This window comes from Chelmon rostratus, chromosome 20, assembly GCF_017976325.1.
Source record: "Chelmon rostratus isolate fCheRos1 chromosome 20, fCheRos1.pri, whole genome shotgun sequence".
In the NCBI taxonomy this organism is placed as follows: domain Eukaryota; kingdom Metazoa; phylum Chordata; class Actinopteri; order Chaetodontiformes; family Chaetodontidae; genus Chelmon; species Chelmon rostratus.
The window spans coordinates 5,620,119-5,639,336 of NC_055677.1; the positions used below are offsets into that span (position 1 = coordinate 5,620,119).

The window sequence follows — 19,218 nt, forward strand, 5'->3', positions numbered from 1 at the left end:
TTCATACCAGCGTCCCTGGAGCTGAAGGGGGGCGCTGCCGAGGGTCAGTTCACAGTCTGGGGGACAGATACTGTGGGCTTCATAATTATCCTTCTCCTCCATCCCTCTATGATATGTAGTGGTGGAATGCCACTAAGTACATTTACTCAAAAACAAATTTAAGATACTTTTGCTTTATTTGAGTATTTTTATTTTATGGAACTTCATACTTCTACTCCACTACATCTCAGAGGCGATGTACTTTTTGGAGATACTTGGTTCTCACAGGACAGCCACGCTACAAACGTATGATGATCTTATAGAATATGATGCATCACTCTAAATTAAACTAGCCAGCAGTATAAAAAGCAGTCAAAATGAGCTCAATCTTAAACACCTACAGCAGTAAAAAGCAACATTAATGCAGCAGTAACATTGAAAAACAGCACATTTAATAGTTAAACACTTGACACATTTGGGATATTTTATGTCCAGTTTTAGTCTCTGTGGGAGAGGACACACCTGTGATCTATCAAGTCTTGATTGCAGTCATTTGCCAATAGGAGGAGTCTATAGGAGGAGTCTATTTAAAGCCTCTTTGTTTCCTGCTCTGTAAGAACTTGACAAAGGCTGAAATGCAGCAGTGTTTTTTTTTTACTGCTTAACTCCACTTATGTTCTTGTTTTGGGTTTGTCAGCGCATGTAAAGGCTGAACTGGCTCCTTAATCTGTTGCTTTATCTGGACTTTCTCAGTATTGTATTGACATGAACACGATGGGAGAAAATCAAACAAACATATTTCAGAGATTTGTTCAAAATCTCAAAGGGACCCAGCACCACCACTGTCTAGTTCGGTATGAGGTCAATAGACTACACAAAACCAGTCACCATAAGCAATGAGGCCTGGAGTCTGTCCCGCTAACGTCCTCCTGTCTGTGCTCCAGTCCAGGAAAGCTGCTGGATGTGGATGACCAGTACTACCGGGAGCTGTCCACCAGCAGGTCTGAACCCTGCGTCTCCTCAGAGACCACATTGCTCAGCAGCACGCCTGACAGGAGGAGGTCCGTGGAGAGGAGGCGGTCCACGGACAGGATGCAGCCTATGGATCAGAGACCAGCTGCTGCCAGTAGACAGACCAGAGGGAGGGCCGTCACTGAACCAGAGCCTCCCAAACCTGCCAGGGACAACAGGTGCGTCCTCCACAGTATGTCCTTCGTTTGAAAGAAGCATTGATTTCTGTCCAGGCTGATACGGACGATGGTCCGGTCAGGTTCGGTTTTATAACTGACAGGTCAGAGATTTGACCTCTCCGTGTACTAACTACAAATCCAACCCATTCTCAGTCCCGACTCCTCACATAGGGACACATGGTCAGGACTGCTCAGCATCACTTTTTAAGGCACTGGATACATCGTTAGTATCAAGGTCCACCTATAGAGGAGGGGTCAAGCACAGGGCTTTCATCCAGGAGACCGGGGTTCTTGTCCCATGTGAAACCAAAAGTTAAGGTTGGTTTCTTTTGGAAAGGAAGTAGTCATGATCTTTTCCACAACCTACCAAAGTAGTTTTGTTGCCTAAACCCAATCAAAGCTTTAATTATTAATGTTTATTATTGTCCTCAGTAAGCATTACATTGAAAGTCTAACCGGATGTTGCATATCTGTTATTGCTAACTTGACCATGGAGCCCTTAACGTTGAAAAGTGACACGAAAGGGGTCCTGACCAAACGTCCACGTGTGATGAGTCTGGAGTGAGAATATGTCAAATTTTGCCAACATGTCAGGGAGCAAGCTGATGAACGTTTGAGTAAGTTGATCCAGAAAGAGCAAATATTCAGAGCTTTATTATTGTAAATCTGAGCGTTAACGACTCGACCGTGCAGTTACTAACTCACACTGTGTAATGCTCTTTTCTCTTACCTCAGTGTGTTCATATACTCAGTCTATGCTCACTCTGCCAAAGACTGTGCTAAAAGCAAGCACTTTAATGCATTTAGATGATAGCACATACAGAGGAATCCTCATAATAATCCAGTAAACGTTGCACGAAATGAATTTGCCTTCAAGAGAAAATTGTGTTTGGAGTTTTAATTTCAAAATATTAATTGAGGGTGACTCAAATTAAAGCCTGCAGATGGATTACAGGACGCTGCTGCTAAATGATGGATACAGGGTTTAATGCGGCTGAGAAGGCAGGACCTCAAACATCTCACCAACAGTTGTGGATGATTTTGAGCTGTTCAGCAATTGCGCCTGTTATATCCATGTGAGAACAATGAGGTACTTTTATTTTTCCAAGAATGCCACACCTGCATTTTGTTTTCCAGTTGGTCAAAAGGCAGCCGCTGACGAATCCCTGCTGCCTGCCTGTCAGGCTGCCCCACGCACACATGATAAATGACCGCCGAAGATGACAAACACTATGAAATCTTTCCCCTACACTTGAATCTTTTCATCTCCTTTCTCGCTTTGTTTCATTTTGTCTTTGAATTTGTTCCCTCCCGTGTTGCGTTCGCAGGCGCTCTGTTCCCAGAATGCCCTCCACAGAGAGTCAGGCCGAGGACAATCCGTACGACTACAGACATCTACTGAGGAAGACCTCCCAGAGACGAAAGCTCATCAAACAGTACTGAACACTCTGTCCAGATCTGACGCCTGATGCACACTGTGTGGCAACGTTTCATCCTTCATCATGTACGAGTATCTGATTCATCACAGCTTCTGCAAAAACATTCAAAACTAGTTCTGGAAATGAAAACTTTAACTTATTATAAGTCACCAGTCTCAATAATGTAACAGGATGAGGATAAATGTAAATAATAAAATGCTCCGTCTTTAAAACTGTAAATGAAGGTTTTATTTATGTGATTTGTAAACTAGACGTCGCTGCTTTGGCTCATTTTTGCTGTATTTTCTGCTTCCTCTCAAAGCTTTGTTAAATGACATGTTTGAGATTGTCCATAACCATTTAAACATCTGCTAGAACTGTATAAAACATCTCTAGATGGTGTAAATACAAAAGCCATGCTCTTACACTGGAATTCTTGAGTTGTCTTTGCATTTCATTTTGAATTCACAGCTTCATTGTTGTCATGTTGTAAGAAATGTACATTCGCCTCTGCTGTAATCACCATTTTGTTCATTTAAGCATATAAAATATATTAAATTCCTTCTGATGTTTCATTTATCTTCCTTGCTGTACACAACATGAGCTCATTGGGACATGATAATATTCAGTATTAAGCTCCAAATCAACTGGAAACACTTAATTCTTGCAGGTTTTTGGAGGTTTTTAAAAAAGGGGGCTGATATCAAAGCAGCTCCTGTAAATTCCTCTTCAGGCAGTCTTCTTCTCCATCTTGGCTTTTCTTTGAGATTCGACCTCTGACCTTTGTGTGACATTTTAAAGGAGAGGAAACCCCCACAGGGAGTGTTAGTGGTGCAGCTACATGCTGACTGCACGCACTGCTACTGAAAACTCTAGTTTAAAAAAAATATCCAGACAGAACACAGACAGCCAGAGAGAAACAACTGGGAGGCCAGCTGCATAAAACCCAGCTGCAGAGCACCAGCAGGTACATAAACAATGGTTGGATCGTATAGAAAGAAGGAACAATATTGCTGTTATTACAAAAAATAAAAAATAAATCAGACAAAATCACTATAAGGCTTCTGTGGAGAACCAGAGACTTTCTGTGACTACACATACAAACATTAAGGTGTTATCATGGCTTTCCATTGATTTTAATCAGTCTTTTTTTTTTGGCTTTAAATGGTTGTTGGCGTTCATAAATCATCAGATGTGGCTCAGGCTCGTTTGGATGCTGCAGATTTCCTGCTTTGGATAACGTGATATTTATTTGTGCAAAAACAAAAAAAGACCCAAATGCGCAAAGTGCAGAAGAAACGGAGCTGTGGAAACTGCTCTCCAAGTGGAAAAGTAACGAGTATCCAGATAAATACTTTTGGAGTAACGAGCCCGAGCGCTGAGAGGAGAGAGGAGGGACCCGTGCGCACTTTGTGTGTTTGAACCAAGTGGTCTCTCCACCGGGGGCGGGCAATTAGAGCCGCCGGTCCCTGAGAAATAGACCCGCAGCTGCCGGGCGGATGAATTAGCAGGCATCCAGTGTCTGTGCGGACGCAGGGGACCAAGTGTCGGGGATGTATGGAGTCACGACGCACGACGCAGCGCCGCTCGTCATGACTTGAAGTGAATCACGATGGGATTTTTGTGGTGACGTGAAATTTAGGTTAGATGCAATTAGGCATGGCTCCTGTGCGGCATATTTACCAGCAGCTGCGGCGCAGAGCTGCTTGCTGAAACCGCCTTTCTCCACTTTTTAGCTTCAGTTTTGTTTTGTGTTTCATCCTCCAACGAAAAGAGAAATTTCGCCGCACCCGAACTTGCTCTTGCGCCAGCGGACTGCGCGGCTTCGCGCTGGCGGACTGAGTGAAGTCAGTGAAGTGTTTGCGGATTTCTGTGGGAAGACGCTGCTTGTCTCCATCGTGCACCTGTGGACGCCCGCAGAAAGAGCACCGTGGACGCCTGGTGTGCTTCCTTCCCCCCTCCACCCTTACGTTTTAATTTCTAGGGGCTTTCCTGCAGCATAAAGCGTCTCTCGGATGCACGGCTGGATCTCCAGCAGTCGGAGAGGTCTGGTCAGATTCAGCACCACATCGGCTTTGAACAGCTCCGGGTCGTCGCGTGTGGATGGGCTCTGTCGGTCTCCGTGTCTCCTGCAGCTCCTAACTACCGGCAACAATGGCATCACACGGTTTCTGGTCTCTTGGCGGAGATAATGCGGGGGCCAACACCGGGAGTCAGAGCCCCAGTACGCGTGAGTGGCTTTTTTTGTCTTCCAACCAGCTCTGGCGGACCAGGCGCAGCGCTAATTCCAGCGCATTGTCTCAAACCAGTGCGCTGCATTTGGTGCCACAGCCGCCGCGTGCAGACCCAAACAGGCCTGCTGTGTTCACAGTCGACACATCTGCTTTTCACACCTTCTCTTCTTTCCTGCTTCACCCTGCAGGATGTGAGATCCTCTCTAAGGGCACATTTTGCAACAACTCGCACGGCGCGTCTTGTGTTTCGGCCGCTGTTGTCTTAAAGTTGGACCTGAAGCGTGTTCGTCCTCATTTGATTTATCCCCTCTCTCTTCCAGCCAGGGCTTGGTGCCAAGCGGCGGCCCAGAAATTTTCCGGAGGAATTGGATCGAAATTATGTGGTATGTTGGTTCACAGCGGTGGGGGTGCTGGGGGAGGCGGATGGGGAGCGCTGTTTGGGCGACGTTAATTCCATCATTATATTCACGGCCTTGCCGACAGAGTATTAAAAATATCTCACTGCTGTTCTGTGGTGTCCAAAGCGCTGCTCAATGTCGGGGAAGTGGAGAAACCCGCCGATCCGGCCGCCAAGCAGCCGCCACCGACGCAGGCTGCAGGCACCTGCGGCTGCAACAAATCCTGCAACTGCACCAAAGCTGCTGTGGTCTTCTCCGACCTCTATTCAACAGGTACAGAAGCAATGCTTTAGACCCGGATCTCTAACCGAGCCACAGCGTGGCCTGGCCTTGGATTCCGCTCATTTATTCAGTCTGAAAATAAGATATTTTTTGTAGCAAGTGCAGCTATTAAAAAAAAAAAATGATAATAACAGAAAAAATCCAAATATAAGAATTAATCTGATTTGAGATTTTGCAAATCGACTTTTTTTTATCAGTAATCTTCAATTAAATGTCATTTTTATTGACCTCCTCAGAGATGATCCGCGTTATTCTTTGTTCCCACCGTCAGTAAATTACATGATGCACATGAAAAAAAAAAAAAAAAAAAAACATGTGAATGTTTGGATCAAATAAATCATCATCCGCATCTTCACATCTGGATTTAACATGTGCAGTGTTCGGTGAGGGGTGCTGAACGCTGGGTGCTGGACTGTTTGTGGAGAGGTCACCTTCAGCAGGATCTCAGCTTTAGAGCTGCTGAACGTGGCAGAAAATAAAAACTTCCTTCAGTTTTTAAACCTGTACAAATATTTAAATAGCATTTATTATTATTATTATTATAGGCCTAAAGGATGTAATTTAAGTAAAATCCCACGTGTACTCCCAGTTTAAAGGCCTGCACACATTCATCCTCCCAAGTCCCGCCAGCATGAATGTCCACATGTTGTTTTGCAGACCTGTTACCTGCCATGGACGGTGACACCAAAACAATGACCTTCCTGCAGGAGGTTGTGGATATTTTGCTGGCCTACATCGTGGAGTCTTTCGACCGGGAGACGAAAGTGATTGATTTTCATTATCCGAACGAGCTGCTGCAGATGAACAACTGGGAGCTGCAGGACGAGCCGGCGACCCTGGACGACATCTTGATCAGCTGTCGCGCTACTCTCAAATACGCCATCAAGACAGGTAGGCCTCACCTTGAGCGTCGCTTATTTCTGCCTTTTCAAATGTGGTAAAAAAAAAAAAAAACAAAAAAAAAACAAATTCAGTTTCGCACGTTAGGAAATATTCCCGCTTTTTGCACGTTTGTGGGTGTGTGTAGGCCTAATTTTCAGTCCTGAAATTGAAATAAATTAAATTACATTATTTTAAAATGAAGATTATTTTACTGAAATATTAGAAAACATATAAAAATCACAGAGCCAGTGCAAGTGCTAAATTATATCATTATGCATTATAACACAGAAAATGCATGAAATGATAAAATGTAGCCAATTAGAAAACCAGTAATTATTATCATTATTATTATTTTTATTATATGCATGTCAGAAAATGTAAAATATTTTTAGACGAGTGCTCTTAAAACAGACTACAAAAATGAAATGAAATGAAATAAATCAAAGATGTCCTCCTCCTGTCCACCAGACCGATAAATGCGGTGACGCAGTAAATCTGGTTCACCAAGTGGGAGATAATAGGCTAATAACCCGGATCCACAGGCCAAAGTCATTATTCTCTCCTGAGTGACACACGCAAAACAAACACAGATCTGCTTTTTAGAGATCCTTTCCTTGAACCTCATATTTAGCCTTTATATCAGTTTAACAGCATGCAATAAATGGTTTGTAACACACTGCAGTGTAGGTGTAAACACATATATGACATTTTAAGTGCTTATTAATGTGCAGCATTTGTCAACAATTTTAAATGCTCCCATGAAGATATATTTGATATTATGAAATGCCTTTTATTATATTATCATTCATCGTCTGTGCAGCACCATCCAAGCTTATCTGTCTAAAACTACATTATAATGTGTTATAAGACATTTATTACAGTAAATGTTTATATACTGTTTATAAATGAAGTGTGTTAGTAATATGAAATCAAGGAAAATTCAAGTGCTCATAATAAATCCGAATTTTTATAGGAAACATCATGTTGTTTTTTACTTTACGAGCCTGTTTTATAAAACAAAGGTGGAAAAACTCAGTTTGGGTGTTTTTATAACCTGAACTCCTGCATTACACGTGCAACACCAAACATTTTCATTATTTCTGGAGATGATTTAAAACAGCCCTTGCAGCAGCATTTCTAACCTTCAATTAAAGCATTTAGAAGATGACAGTTTTTGCGCCTTTTGCACAAAATCATCGTTAACATATTTCGGTTCTCCTGACGGCGGATGAAATGTTCAAATTGCAGCCACCTCACGAGCCTCTCCCCCCCTCACTCCTCCTCTGCTCCTTCTCATTCAGCCCACCCCAGGTACTTCAATCAGCTCTCCACAGGATTAGACATGGTTGGACTGGCGGCCGATTGGCTAACATCCACTGCCAACACCAACATGTAAGTATGTGGCACGCGCTCCATCGTGATTTTAAATGGTGATAATGACAATGAATTCCATTTCCGGTCCATCAGTGTGCACTCTGCTCTGCGTCTGCACCGGCTGATAGCAGCTTTTTTTTTCCCCACTCAATCACTGCAAATGAAAAGGGTGAAATGAAAGGCAGACCCCTCCTTTACTCCCCCTCAACCCTCCCACCTCTGCCTTTTATCCCTCCCCCTCACCTCCCATCCCCAGGGGGATTCAAGGGGAGAAAATTAGCTCCGAAATTAAATTCAGACTAATCTGAAGCTAATTTTGGCGCGTGTGTTTTTGGGGTGATAAACTCTGGAAGAGTCGGCCCTGGCAACTGTGAGGCAGCCCAGAATCAGCCTGCCGTCGACACTGCAGCAAATGCATCATGGACTAATAGAAAAATATGGCGGGAGGCACGTGCTGGAAATTTACTCCTTAGTGCAGCGAGCGTGATGAAAATGTGAGACTGCTGTGCAACAAAGAACACATTTGGGTCTGTGAAATGTAGCCTACGACGTGAAGGAAGACATTCAGAAACAGATGATTTTTATGTGGATGCTGGTACATTTTGTTCCAAACCACCACTGCAAATTAAGATCTTGCTGCTTCAGAATTAAAGCTAAAAGCTAAAGCTAAAACACCTTTAACACACAAAATTTGTGTTTTTTCATCCTCCAATAGTCTGAGTTTTATCTCTGAGAGATAAAACTTTTCCTTTTTATTTTCCTGGTTATTTGTTGGTGATGAGTCATGGCACCTTGTGTGTAACCTGCGCCATGCGATGCCCCTTGTGTAACGCAGGTTCACCTATGAGGTGGCTCCTGTCTTTGTGCTGCTGGAATACGTCACTCTGAAGAAGATGAGGGAGATCATTGGCTGGCCGGACGGGCGAGGAGATGGCATTTTCTCTCCTGGTATGTATGTGAGGCGACGCCGACCCCGCCACCCCTCTGCTCCACCGAAAATGGAACTGCCTGTGTGTGTGTGTGTGTGTGCTATGCTGTAATGTGTCAATTTGCATTTTGATTATATAAATGGAACTCGTTTCAAAGCTAATTAGCATAAAATCATTTTCAAACTTAAGCCCCCCTGCCCCGGAACCCTCCCACCGTTAATTTCTGCCATGCATTTCTGCTTGACTGTGATTGGCTCTGACATTGTGGACAGCGAGCTGTGATTTCAGATGCTGCGTCATCCCCCGATATGCTCTTGATACGATGCAAACAGATTTTTGTTATTGTTGTTGTTGTTTCATTAGCTCAAACATGCTCAGATGTGAACTCTTTGTGTCAGTTAGAAGCCCTGCATCACTCCCATGAGACTCAGTGAGGCTGTGATGTGGACTGACACTGGACTGCCCTGTCTGTCCTCTAGGTGGTGCTATTTCCAATATGTACGCCATGCTGCTGGCCCGCTTCAAGATGTTCCCTGAAGTGAAGGAGAAAGGAATGTCATCTGTTCCCAGACTGGTGGCCTTCACGTCCGAACATGTAGGCGTTTATGTTGCACTTCAGCCGCATTGTCGATGTGTGTCCTATTGGATCAAATGATGAGCATGGATCACTGTTTCCTGACATCACACTGTTTTGCACGTTAGCGTTGGCCTGATGTGTGTTTTAAAAGTGTAAAGCTGCCACTATGCGTGTCAGAAGGACACGAATTGACCGTGTGTGTCTGTCACATTATCATCTTTAAAGGACTTTTCAAAGATGCTGTGAGGCGAAAAAAAGCCATCAAATAACACACAAACCTTTTGGCATCGAAGCTGTTTGACAAATTTCATTTTATATTTATATTTCCAGCTTTTCTCCGCCCGCCTGTGATCTGGTGTGCAGTCGGTTAAACTCAATCTCTTTCATTTCTCTTATCTTTTAGAGCCATTTTTCAATCAAAAAAGGTGCAGCAGCTCTTGGCATCGGGACTGAAAGTGTGATCTGCATCAAAGCAGATGAAAGGTAAAATATTAGAAGTTAGAATACACGGAAAGCCACTAAATAGGTTTATTCAGATACTGTACTTGAGTACAATTTTGAGGTACTTGTACTTTAATTTAGTAAGTCCATTTTCTGCTACTTTCATTTCAGAGAGCAATACTGTACTTTTACTTGTACATTTATCTGACATTTGACAATACAGAAGTGTCTCGTTGGGACAGATTTCCCCTCTAAACGTCTCATGATTTAACTGACAGTTTGAGGCCCTCAGAGCTAAAATGATCCAATATTTCACAATTAACAGCAACAGCAACAGCATTCATTACTGTATGTGTGAATGAGCTCTTTGTATCTTCAGAAAGCGCAGGTCCTCTTCCACGGAGTCCACCATGTTTCTACAGTAGCCCTGAATGGGCAAACCAAACACTGGCTCCAGAGAATACCTTTCATTTTTTTCATGTTTTTACCGCCTTAGCTCCTCAGGTGAGGGGTGTTCACTTGGTTGCAATCTGGAATCTGACCTCTAGATGCCACCAAATCCTACACACTGAACCTTTAAGTCGGATTTTGAATGCAGGACTTTAACTTATGCTGTCGTATTTTCACATTGCTGTGTTGGTACTTTCATATAATTACATGATCTGAATACTTCTTGAGGCACTGAAGAATCAACAAACAAGTCAAAAAGCAACTAAATCTTGTTTTTCCTCTGCAGTGGTAAAATGATCCCAGCTGACCTTGAGAGGAGAATAGTGGAGGCCAAGCAGAAGGTAATGTGATGCACATAATGCAGCTATAAATACTGTAGACAGATACGAAGATGAAAACATATTAGCAGTGTTCTGCTTTGCTTGTTTGTGGCTTTGCAGGGTTTTGTACCTTTCTTTGTGAGTGCAACAGCTGGAACAACAGTGTACGGAGCCTTTGACCCTCTCATCGCCATTTCTGACATCTGCAAAAAGTACAACATCTGGATGCACGTGGATGTGAGTAGCAAAAGTGGAGCTTTTGCATGAAATCTGAAGGCCGCTGACTCAAATCTGCAACAACAGCTCTCGCTGCCTCATTTTAAACCCTGTTAGACCTAAAACACGAGTGATGCACAGTATCTATCCACAGTGGGGGTTTTTAGAGAAGGAATGCACAAAAATACAGAGCTCGCCAGTGAGTTTGACAAATCTATTATGTCTGTCTCGCCTCTAACTGCTTGCGGTTGACCCAGATAGGAGCCAGCCATTTCCTATCTTACACTGGGGATTAGAAAAACTGGAACAGAGGCTGTAAATCATCTTCTCCTCTGACTTTGCCATCATGGGCCCTCTCACTGAAGGAACTCTATCTATTAATGAAGGTGATTTAGTCCTGACGGGGGGACACCTCTATTAAGAGACATAAATGGCCTTATCTATCATTCCTCAACTGGCGAGAGATGGGAAAAACATCCAGCGTTCGTGGATGCAGCTCCCGGTGAAATAAATGTGTTTGGAGGCACTTTTGAACTCTCTGTAGTAAACATGACGAGGCTGGGAAATCTGGAAATGCAAAAACATCCGCACGAGCCTCTGAGGTTTAAAACTAGACCAAATGTTTAAAGATAGCCAATCATCAATACCATTACATGTGAGAAAGGACAAAGAATTTCGTCTCATAATTTATTCCTCTAAGGGTATAAAAGCTTCTGAAACTCCTCAATAGTGCAGCAATCAACAATTAGTTTCATTAATGACTGATCTGCCAATTATTAGTGTCACATGTCTGATTATCGTGTGTGTGTCCTATCAGGGAGCGTGGGGAGGAAGTCTCCTCATGTCCAGGAGACACAGGTGGAAGCTGGACGGAGTCGAGAGGCAAGTGACGTTTCTTTGGAGGTGAACACAGACTGACAAGCGTTAGAAGCTAACGAGCGTTCGCAGTAATGATGTTTCTGTTCACTTCAGGGCAAACTCGGTAACATGGAACCCACACAAGATGATGTCGGTCCCTCTGCAGTGTTCAGCCCTGCTGGTCAGAGAGGAGGTAGGCCTCATCCCAGTCAACCAAATCTCACTGCCACACGCTGTGGATACTTGTTTTTGCTTTCTGATGACAATTATGAGCCGTGATAGACAGAATATATCACACTGTGTAAATACCCCTATGAGACAAGATGAGATGAGATAAACTTTATTGATCCCCCATCAGGAAATTTTCGTTGCTACAGACAGCGCGATGTAGAAAAACAACCAATAGAGAATAAAAAAGGGTATAAAATAAATCAACTATATATGTACATCATATACAAAAAGAGTATAATAATAAGTAAAGCTCCTGCATTCAAAAATTACTTCAGTTAATATTATCAGCAAAATGTACTTTAAGTGTGAAAAGTACTCATTGTGCAGTAAAATGTTACCTGTCAGTGTTTTTTATTATATCTGGTGTTTATGGATTAAAATGACTGTACTGGAGTAAATCTGCTTCTACATTCTGCATCTGATTTCACAGGGTCTGATGCAGAACTGCAACCAGATGCACGCCTGCTACCTGTTCCAGCAGGACAAACACTACGACCTGTCCTACGACACCGGAGACAAAGCGCTGCAGTGTGGACGCCACGTGGACATCTTCAAGCTGTGGCTCATGTGGAGAGCAAAGGTAACGAAGAGCTAACAGGAACACAGGCTGAGACAACCTGGACGCTGGTTTCAGGGATGTTTTTTCTGTCTTCATCTTCTAACCAAAGTGATTCACAGGAAACAATATGGAAAAGTTGATGTAACTGAAAACGATTTTAGTATTATTATTATAAGTATTATATTATTATAAGTTAAACATTTACCTCACTGGAGTCAAACTGCCATGATCAAATCCTTATGTTGTCTTCTATTTAAGTCTAAATGCATGTTTTGAAACTAACCATCTTTTCTTTGGCAGGGCACCATTGGGTTCGAGGCTCAGATTGACAAGTGCTTGGAGCTTTCAGAGTACCTCTACAACAAGATCAAAGACAGAGAAGGATACGAGATGGTCTTTGATGGCAAAGTATGTCCACATTTAACTTTCTTTCTCCACACGCATAATTCATCCGCTGCCATATAATCAGAGAAAAGTAGCCAACATTAGCCCTGCGTTGCTTCTTTTGCCTCGGTGTATTCAGTGTCATTATGGGTGACTTGATTGGCACGCTGTGTGCTCTCGCTTTGTGTTGGATGAATGCCATTTTTACCTCTAGCTGCCAGTATAATGTGCTGCTATTATGTTTAATGAATAGCATAACGGCCTGTAATTGCTCATATGCATGTGAATAGCATGGGGTCTGAAATATCCTCCACCGAGCAAAGCTGCAACAGCGCAAACATATGATGGGGTTATTAAGCTAAAAAGTCTTTTATAAAGGGAGTGCTTGGACACCCGGAGTCATTTATAGTGAAAGCTCTTTAATGTTCCAAGGCTTATTGTTTTCCTGCTGAACCACAAAAGGCTAAGAGCATCATAACCCAGAGGGTGATGGGAAAAAGCCAAGTCCTCTGGGCATCGGCCCAGGTGTTCACTTGTCTGTGCCTCCCATTGAGCCATTACATCAATCTGATGTTGAATATACTCGCGCCGAAGCGGCCCCCGCTGTATAAATGAGGCTGGTGCGCATGGCTAGTCAGCTGTTGGTAATGAATGCTTTTCCAGTGGCGGGCAGGCAGGAAGGCAGGCTGCTCCAGCAGCTTCAGATTCCAAAAAAGCACAGACAGACTTTTAGACAGATAGAGTATCTGAGAAGGAGGCAGGATACCTCTCTGATGCTAAAAACGTCTAATGGATTTCCTTTTTGAGCTGCACTCTATCTGCCCTGGCTTGGTGAAATGGATGGGCTACGATTACTTCCACGGCTTTTTATTTAGAGGTATCCGTCGGATTTCAGGCGAGGATGACTGTTAAATATGTGTATAAGTACAGCATATGGATACAGACGTAGTTATATATGTAATGCTTAGGACTGAATGGTATGTTTGAAATCAATATATTAATAATCTTATTTGTCTAATATAGCTGTATTTCATAATGTAATACATGTCACATCAATTAATTAAACTGATGTTAATATTAATTAACTGTCAGCCGCTGATGTATGACAAGAGCTTCTCATGTTAAAACAACATTTACAGTACTAAAGCTGTTAGTTTTTAATTCTAATGTGCTTAAAAACGTTAAAGCCACTACATGATGTGTGGGAGGTTCATATAATTATATAGTCTCCTAAATTATTCTGATGGCCCAAACCTCCAATAATTATTATTTTTTGTATTATTTTGGTACTTCAGGGCGGATCAACAAGCTGTGCAGTTCAGTCTGACATCACATCAACAGGTTACATTATCGCCTCGTGAAGCTGATATGGCTAATGCGTTAGCAGATAATTGCTTATTTACACATCCAGCAGACACGGAGCAACATTAGCACTGAGTTGTGTTTCCTCCACCTGATGAATGTTAGGCCAATATTCAGTCTTCTTTTTGCTCTTTTTTGGTGTTAACCAGCTCCTCTGGGACTTGTTGGCCTTTTAGCTGCTAAAGCCTCCACAGGGTTTACTTGCTTGATGCTAATTTCTATGTGCTAGTCTGTGTATAGCAGCTGTGCGCTAACTGCTAGGCAGGAAGTTTACAGTGGGTTTATTAACCCCTTGACGCCTGAATTTATTTAGAATTATATTAAAAAATTTATTCTTTGTGTTTTTGCTTTCAAATTGATCCTAAATTAAGAGGAGTTTGTTAATTTTTCTGTAGCACATACAATAGATATAAATTTAGGTATGATGCAAATTAGCGAATTGCATTTAAGCATTAACGCCTGTTGTCACTAATTTGCATAAAAGTACTTTTTTTCCCCAAAATTCATAAATGTGCATCATAAAAGCCACAAAATTTGCTTACAACCATTACATTGTGGATTAAAGCAGTATGATGGGAATTCACGACAATCAGCGTTAAAGTTTTTTTTGCAGGAAAAGCTGATTGCCAACATGATCCCAAAGGGAGACGTTTCATAGAAGCAAAACAATGAGCTGAGAGAGATGTGCCATAAAACTGAGGCTAATTATTCTCTGTGTGTTTGCTATTCTTTTTGCATTACACAGTTATTTGATTCATTGTTAATGTAAAAAAAATATTGATTAGAGCAGCTTTAAACACAATTAATCAAAGTGTCTTTAATCATCAAGTCATTAAAGTCAAATTTAAGTTATATCATCTCTGAGATTATTCTGATACTCTGATAGTTTATGTTTTTATTTACAGAAAAATGAGACATTCCACTTCAGGGGTGCCAAAGACCAGAAACCCTCAAATCCCTCACACAGCGGCTGCAATTTAATTTTATTTCTCTGCTCTAAGTGAGCATGTTTTGCCTTCGCACGACTGTTGCAGCTCATTCCTCTCGTCTCTTGTCAACTCTGCGTGTTCCCACAGCCTCAGCACACCAACGTCTGCTTCTGGTACCTCCCTCCTGGGATCCGCTACATGGAGGACAAAGAGGAGAGGAAGAAACACTTGCACAAGGTGGGTGAGAGCAGATAAGAAGCCCGAGTGTAACACCTACAAAGAAAAACACCTTTCATTTGCCCTGCAAGCCCGCCATTCCTATCCAGCTTAACCATCACGCGTCCTCCTCATCGGGGACGGTATGGAGGTCCACGTGCACTCAGTATTTAAAAAGCATAAAAAAGTCTTTGTCGTGCACATGAAGTGTACTTTGTAAACGCTGTCACAGAGGAAGGCTATCACAAGCCTGACTTAGAGTGCGACTATTCAGTTAGCTGAAGTGGCGGCCATTCAGAGGATCTCACAGCAGCAGGGGTCTACTAATTGACAATTAGGACAAACAGATGGTGTACGTGCGAGCCATACGAAGAGCTCTCTCCTCTCTCGTTCTCTCATCAGCCACAGATCGGTGCCGTGTTTGTCGTAGCACATCAAATGCTGAGATTTCCTGTAGTTTGATTGAAAAAAAAAACACAGCAGATATGCGTCATTGAAACTGGCCTGCTCGCTCTTTTCCATACACACTGACACAAAGATTGAGGGATGTGACGTAATGCTGCCCGATTAGCTCATTAAGGAGAAGCCTGAGCCGAGGGAGCTTTCCTCAGTTTCCACTTAACGACTGGAAAACTGTCAAAAGGCTGATTTGACGGAAATCTGCGGCAACTGATTATTTTATAGAAAGTGCAGGCCAACTGCAGCGGGACACCTGCAAGAGATTTAGACGGAATGATTGATTGTGTGATGAGAGCGGCAGCACTAGCTACAGCACTGCAGCCTTAATGTACTGTAAATCTAGTGCTGGAAGACGTATAAAGAGCCTTTATTCAAATAAAAGCAGAAATACCACAGTGTGAAGATACTCTGTTTCAAGTAAAAGTCCTCACAATGCAGACTGGTCCCTTTCAAAGTGCTAATTTGTGGAGACTTTAAGGCCCGAAAAGAATACTTCTTCTTTTTTTTATGCACAAGGTAATAATTTGTACGTGCATGTTAATATCATGTTTTTTTTTTGTTTTTTTTTGTTTTTTTCGGGACATCAGAGCAGTTTACAACTTTTCGGTTCTTGCAATTATGTGATGACCTCACATATGTACATTCCAGCATTTAGGTGAAAATACCTGTTTTAATCTATAACAATGCATCGTATTTGATAAGTTGATCATATATTTTGTATGTAAAATTAAAGTAATTATAGCAGTTAATTATATTTAGTGAAGTAAAAAGTACAATATTTCCCTCTAAAATGTAGTAGAGTGGCCGTAAAGGAGCATAAATTGGATGTAACTCAACTTGTAGTAGAGCAGTACTGCGTTTCTTCCAGTGCCTGTAAACACAACACATAACTGCTCCAGCAGACTTAAATGGTAGAACTCACACTGGAACCAGCTGTGTTTGCTTGAGGGGTTTTGGAAGTCTGTTTTAATTTTTCAACTTAATGCCTCCAGATTTATTGAAATTGTGCCGTAATATGCTGGACCTCGAGGGTACTGTATATGAGTCACGGTTAACCTAAGGCCTTAAGCTGTAACTGCAGCAAGCTGTCGCCTCGAATTATGGATCCCGTCCTTAAATTGATTATGCTGCCCTACAAGGGTGAAGTAAAGTATCTACATATACTGAGTCAAAATTGAGTTACAGTATAACCTCTACAGCATCTGACTTTCTAACATCTGTTTCACTGTACAGAAATACGCCAAACTACGGCTTTTTAACTTTGCAGTAACGACAAAACAGACCTCAAATCTAAGCCAAAGCTCATCTTTATTTTAGTTGTCACCACATTTACTGCACTCTCTGCCATAGAAAGACAGCTAACGTAAGAGGGCTATATCAACTGAAAGCTAGCTTGCGAGTGACAGCTAGCTTACGAGAGCTTACCGCAGCTAGCCTTAGACTAAAGCAGAGTTTAATCACTGTTTTTCTTCTAGCTGCAATACATTTTGATTAACTTTTGGTTATTTGGTTTGTCCTACCACATTATGAAAATAAAACAGCAGTTGAATTAATGGGGAAAAAACAGCCAAACACCTGTTAAAGGTAGCTAGCTTAGCGGACCTCAGCTGCCATTTCTTCAGTGAATTCATGTGATTTGGTGGTTACGCTACCATTAAATCACATAATTAAATGGATTAAGTGAAGTTAATGTATATTATGGAATTCATAAAAGTACTCTGGCAAATGGAAACTCCACAGTCAGCCTAAAAGGCATAAAATAAAAGCTTTACAACTTTCCTTTTACTGGTCCTAAAATGATACTTCAGAGACACATATCTTGAAATGTTTTTCTTCAGTTAGGTCTCTTAATACGTTGGTGTTGGTGAGTCAAGGAGTGTGAGTTTTCAAACTTGTAACTGAATCTGCCACAGCTCATCACAGCGCCGAATCCACGCCGCCATCAAGACTCAGCAGCGCACAAAATAAATGACTGTCGCTGCTTTGCTCTCGGAGATAACCGTCAGCTTGGCAGCAGCAGTCAGAGTGTTGTGGTGAACCCCGCTGGTGTCAGATTTAGCCGTCAGACTGCCGGGAGATAATGAACTACATGGACCCGGATCTGTGGAGTCTGAGGAGGAAATGGGACTTGTGTAGCTGCTGATGAAGATAACAAAAAAGAAACGCAGGGATCTGATAGAATAGACAGTTTTCCACAGTTTGCACAATATGATTTTAAGAGAGGAGACGATGACAAGGTCATTCTTGGTTATTGTTCGCACACTCGCACATTTAGTCATGTGACATCTTCTGTGGTTTAGGAAGGTTTTTTTAAAGGACGGTTTTACATTTTAAGAAATACGCTAATTTGCTTTCTTGCCGAAAGTTAGATAAGAGGTCAATATCACAGCCAACTAGCTTAGCTTAGCATAAAGACTGAAAACAGTGGGAAGTCAGCTAGCCGTGAGTGTGGTATCAATCTTCTCATCTAATGCTCGACAAATAATTGAATAAGCTTGTTTCCAAAAACATTGAACTATTGCTTTAAGCCCACAGGTACAGGTCGGTTTCTAAGCACAGGTGCCCAATTGCGAGATCAGTTTTCAAAGCTTAAGCTCAAAGAGTTGCTTAATTTTAAAGGTTACAAGAAACATAAACGCTGTTACTAACTCAAATCTAGACACAGAGACAGACTTAGTAGTTTTAATGTTAAGGATGCCAGATTCACCTGCCTGAATTGAACCCAACCAATGGTAGAAATTCTCCAGACTTTAGTATTTCATTTTCTCCTCTGTCTTCCTCTGCAGAAATACTCATTCATGCTGCTTTTATCGGCTCTTTCAGGTGGCTCCAGTGATAAAAGCCAGGATGATGGAGTACGGGACAACCATGGTCGGCTACCAACCACAGGGGGACAAGGTCAACTTTTTCCGCATGGTGATCTCAAATCCGGCTGCTACCTTCGAGGACATCGACTTTCTTATTGAGGAGATTGAACGACTCGGCCAAGATCTATAAGACTTCATCTCCGCGAAATCCTCCTCTACTTTCCCCTTGACGGATGAATTGTTTGTCGTGAATGTACTGGTGAACTTTTTCTTTCCTCTCTCTTTCCTCCAAAGTCACATATTTAAGAGTATATTTGAGAAAAAAGATACACAGATATATCCATATATTATGTATTGTAGCTTTGCCGTGGACTGAATTGGTCCAAAGCCATGTAAAAGTGCTTCTGTCTGCCTTTCCTATAGTGTAGTAGAGCCCGGAGTAGTGTAAGTGATGTAACTTTATATGTACTTTTTGTGATATGAAACGCTTGTGCAATAGGTGGATGAGGAAGACTTTACTTTTGAATCATTTCTCATTTGCCGAGTATGTTGTTAAGTGCCAAACGTGGTTGTGTTCTATCGTAACTTTACATTTTAAACTTCCTGTTTAAAACAAAACAAAACAAACAAACAAAAAAAAAATAGCACTTCACCTTACCTCAGCTTAATCAACTGCCTCTACATCTGCACATAGTACTTCAAGCAGTGATTCTGGACAATATT

The 19,218-nt window shown here is 42.0% G+C and overlaps 2 protein-coding genes across 5 annotated transcripts in view; both read left to right on the forward strand.

Annotated features, from left to right (window-relative positions):
- myo3a (myosin IIIA) overlaps positions 1 to 3,122 on the forward strand; it is a 55,220-nt gene extending 52,098 nt beyond the window's left edge. For all 4 annotated transcript variants that reach the window (XM_041961275.1, XM_041961276.1, XM_041961274.1 and 1 more), the window contains 2 exons: positions 924 to 1,169; positions 2,498 to 3,122. In XM_041961275.1, coding sequence (XP_041817209.1) covers positions 924 to 1,169; positions 2,498 to 2,612 — 361 coding nt within the window. In that variant the 3' untranslated portion in view covers positions 2,613 to 3,122. The remainder of the gene's footprint in view (positions 1 to 923; positions 1,170 to 2,497) is intronic.
- Positions 3,123 to 4,741: 1,619 nt separating this feature from the next.
- On the forward strand, positions 4,742 to 18,834 carry gad2 (glutamate decarboxylase 2). The gene is made up of 16 exons (XM_041961154.1): positions 4,742 to 4,817; positions 5,142 to 5,204; positions 5,346 to 5,492; positions 6,159 to 6,392; positions 7,685 to 7,775; positions 8,593 to 8,705; positions 9,166 to 9,281; positions 9,667 to 9,746; positions 10,441 to 10,495; positions 10,595 to 10,711; positions 11,508 to 11,572; positions 11,663 to 11,741; positions 12,210 to 12,359; positions 12,639 to 12,746; positions 15,161 to 15,250; positions 18,512 to 18,834. Exons 1-16 carry the CDS (start codon positions 4,742 to 4,744, stop codon positions 18,683 to 18,685), a joined length of 1,758 nt encoding a protein of 585 aa, XP_041817088.1. The 3' UTR covers positions 18,686 to 18,834.
- Positions 18,835 to 19,218: the final 384 nt, after the last annotated feature.

What these genes read in the sequence shown, in the direction of transcription:
- gad2 (XM_041961154.1), top strand. Translation starts at nt 4,742, where the DNA reads ATGGCATCACACGGTTTCTGGTCTCTTGGCGGAGATAATGCGGGGGCC. An exon ending in CAAATACGCCATCAAGACAG is followed by an intron (nt 6,393 to 7,684) that starts GTAGGCCTCACC and finishes CTTCTCATTCAG; the next exon opens with CCCACCCCAGGTACTTCAAT. An exon ending in GGAAGAAACACTTGCACAAG is followed by an intron (nt 15,251 to 18,511) that starts GTGGGTGAGAGC and finishes CGGCTCTTTCAG; the next exon opens with GTGGCTCCAGTGATAAAAGC.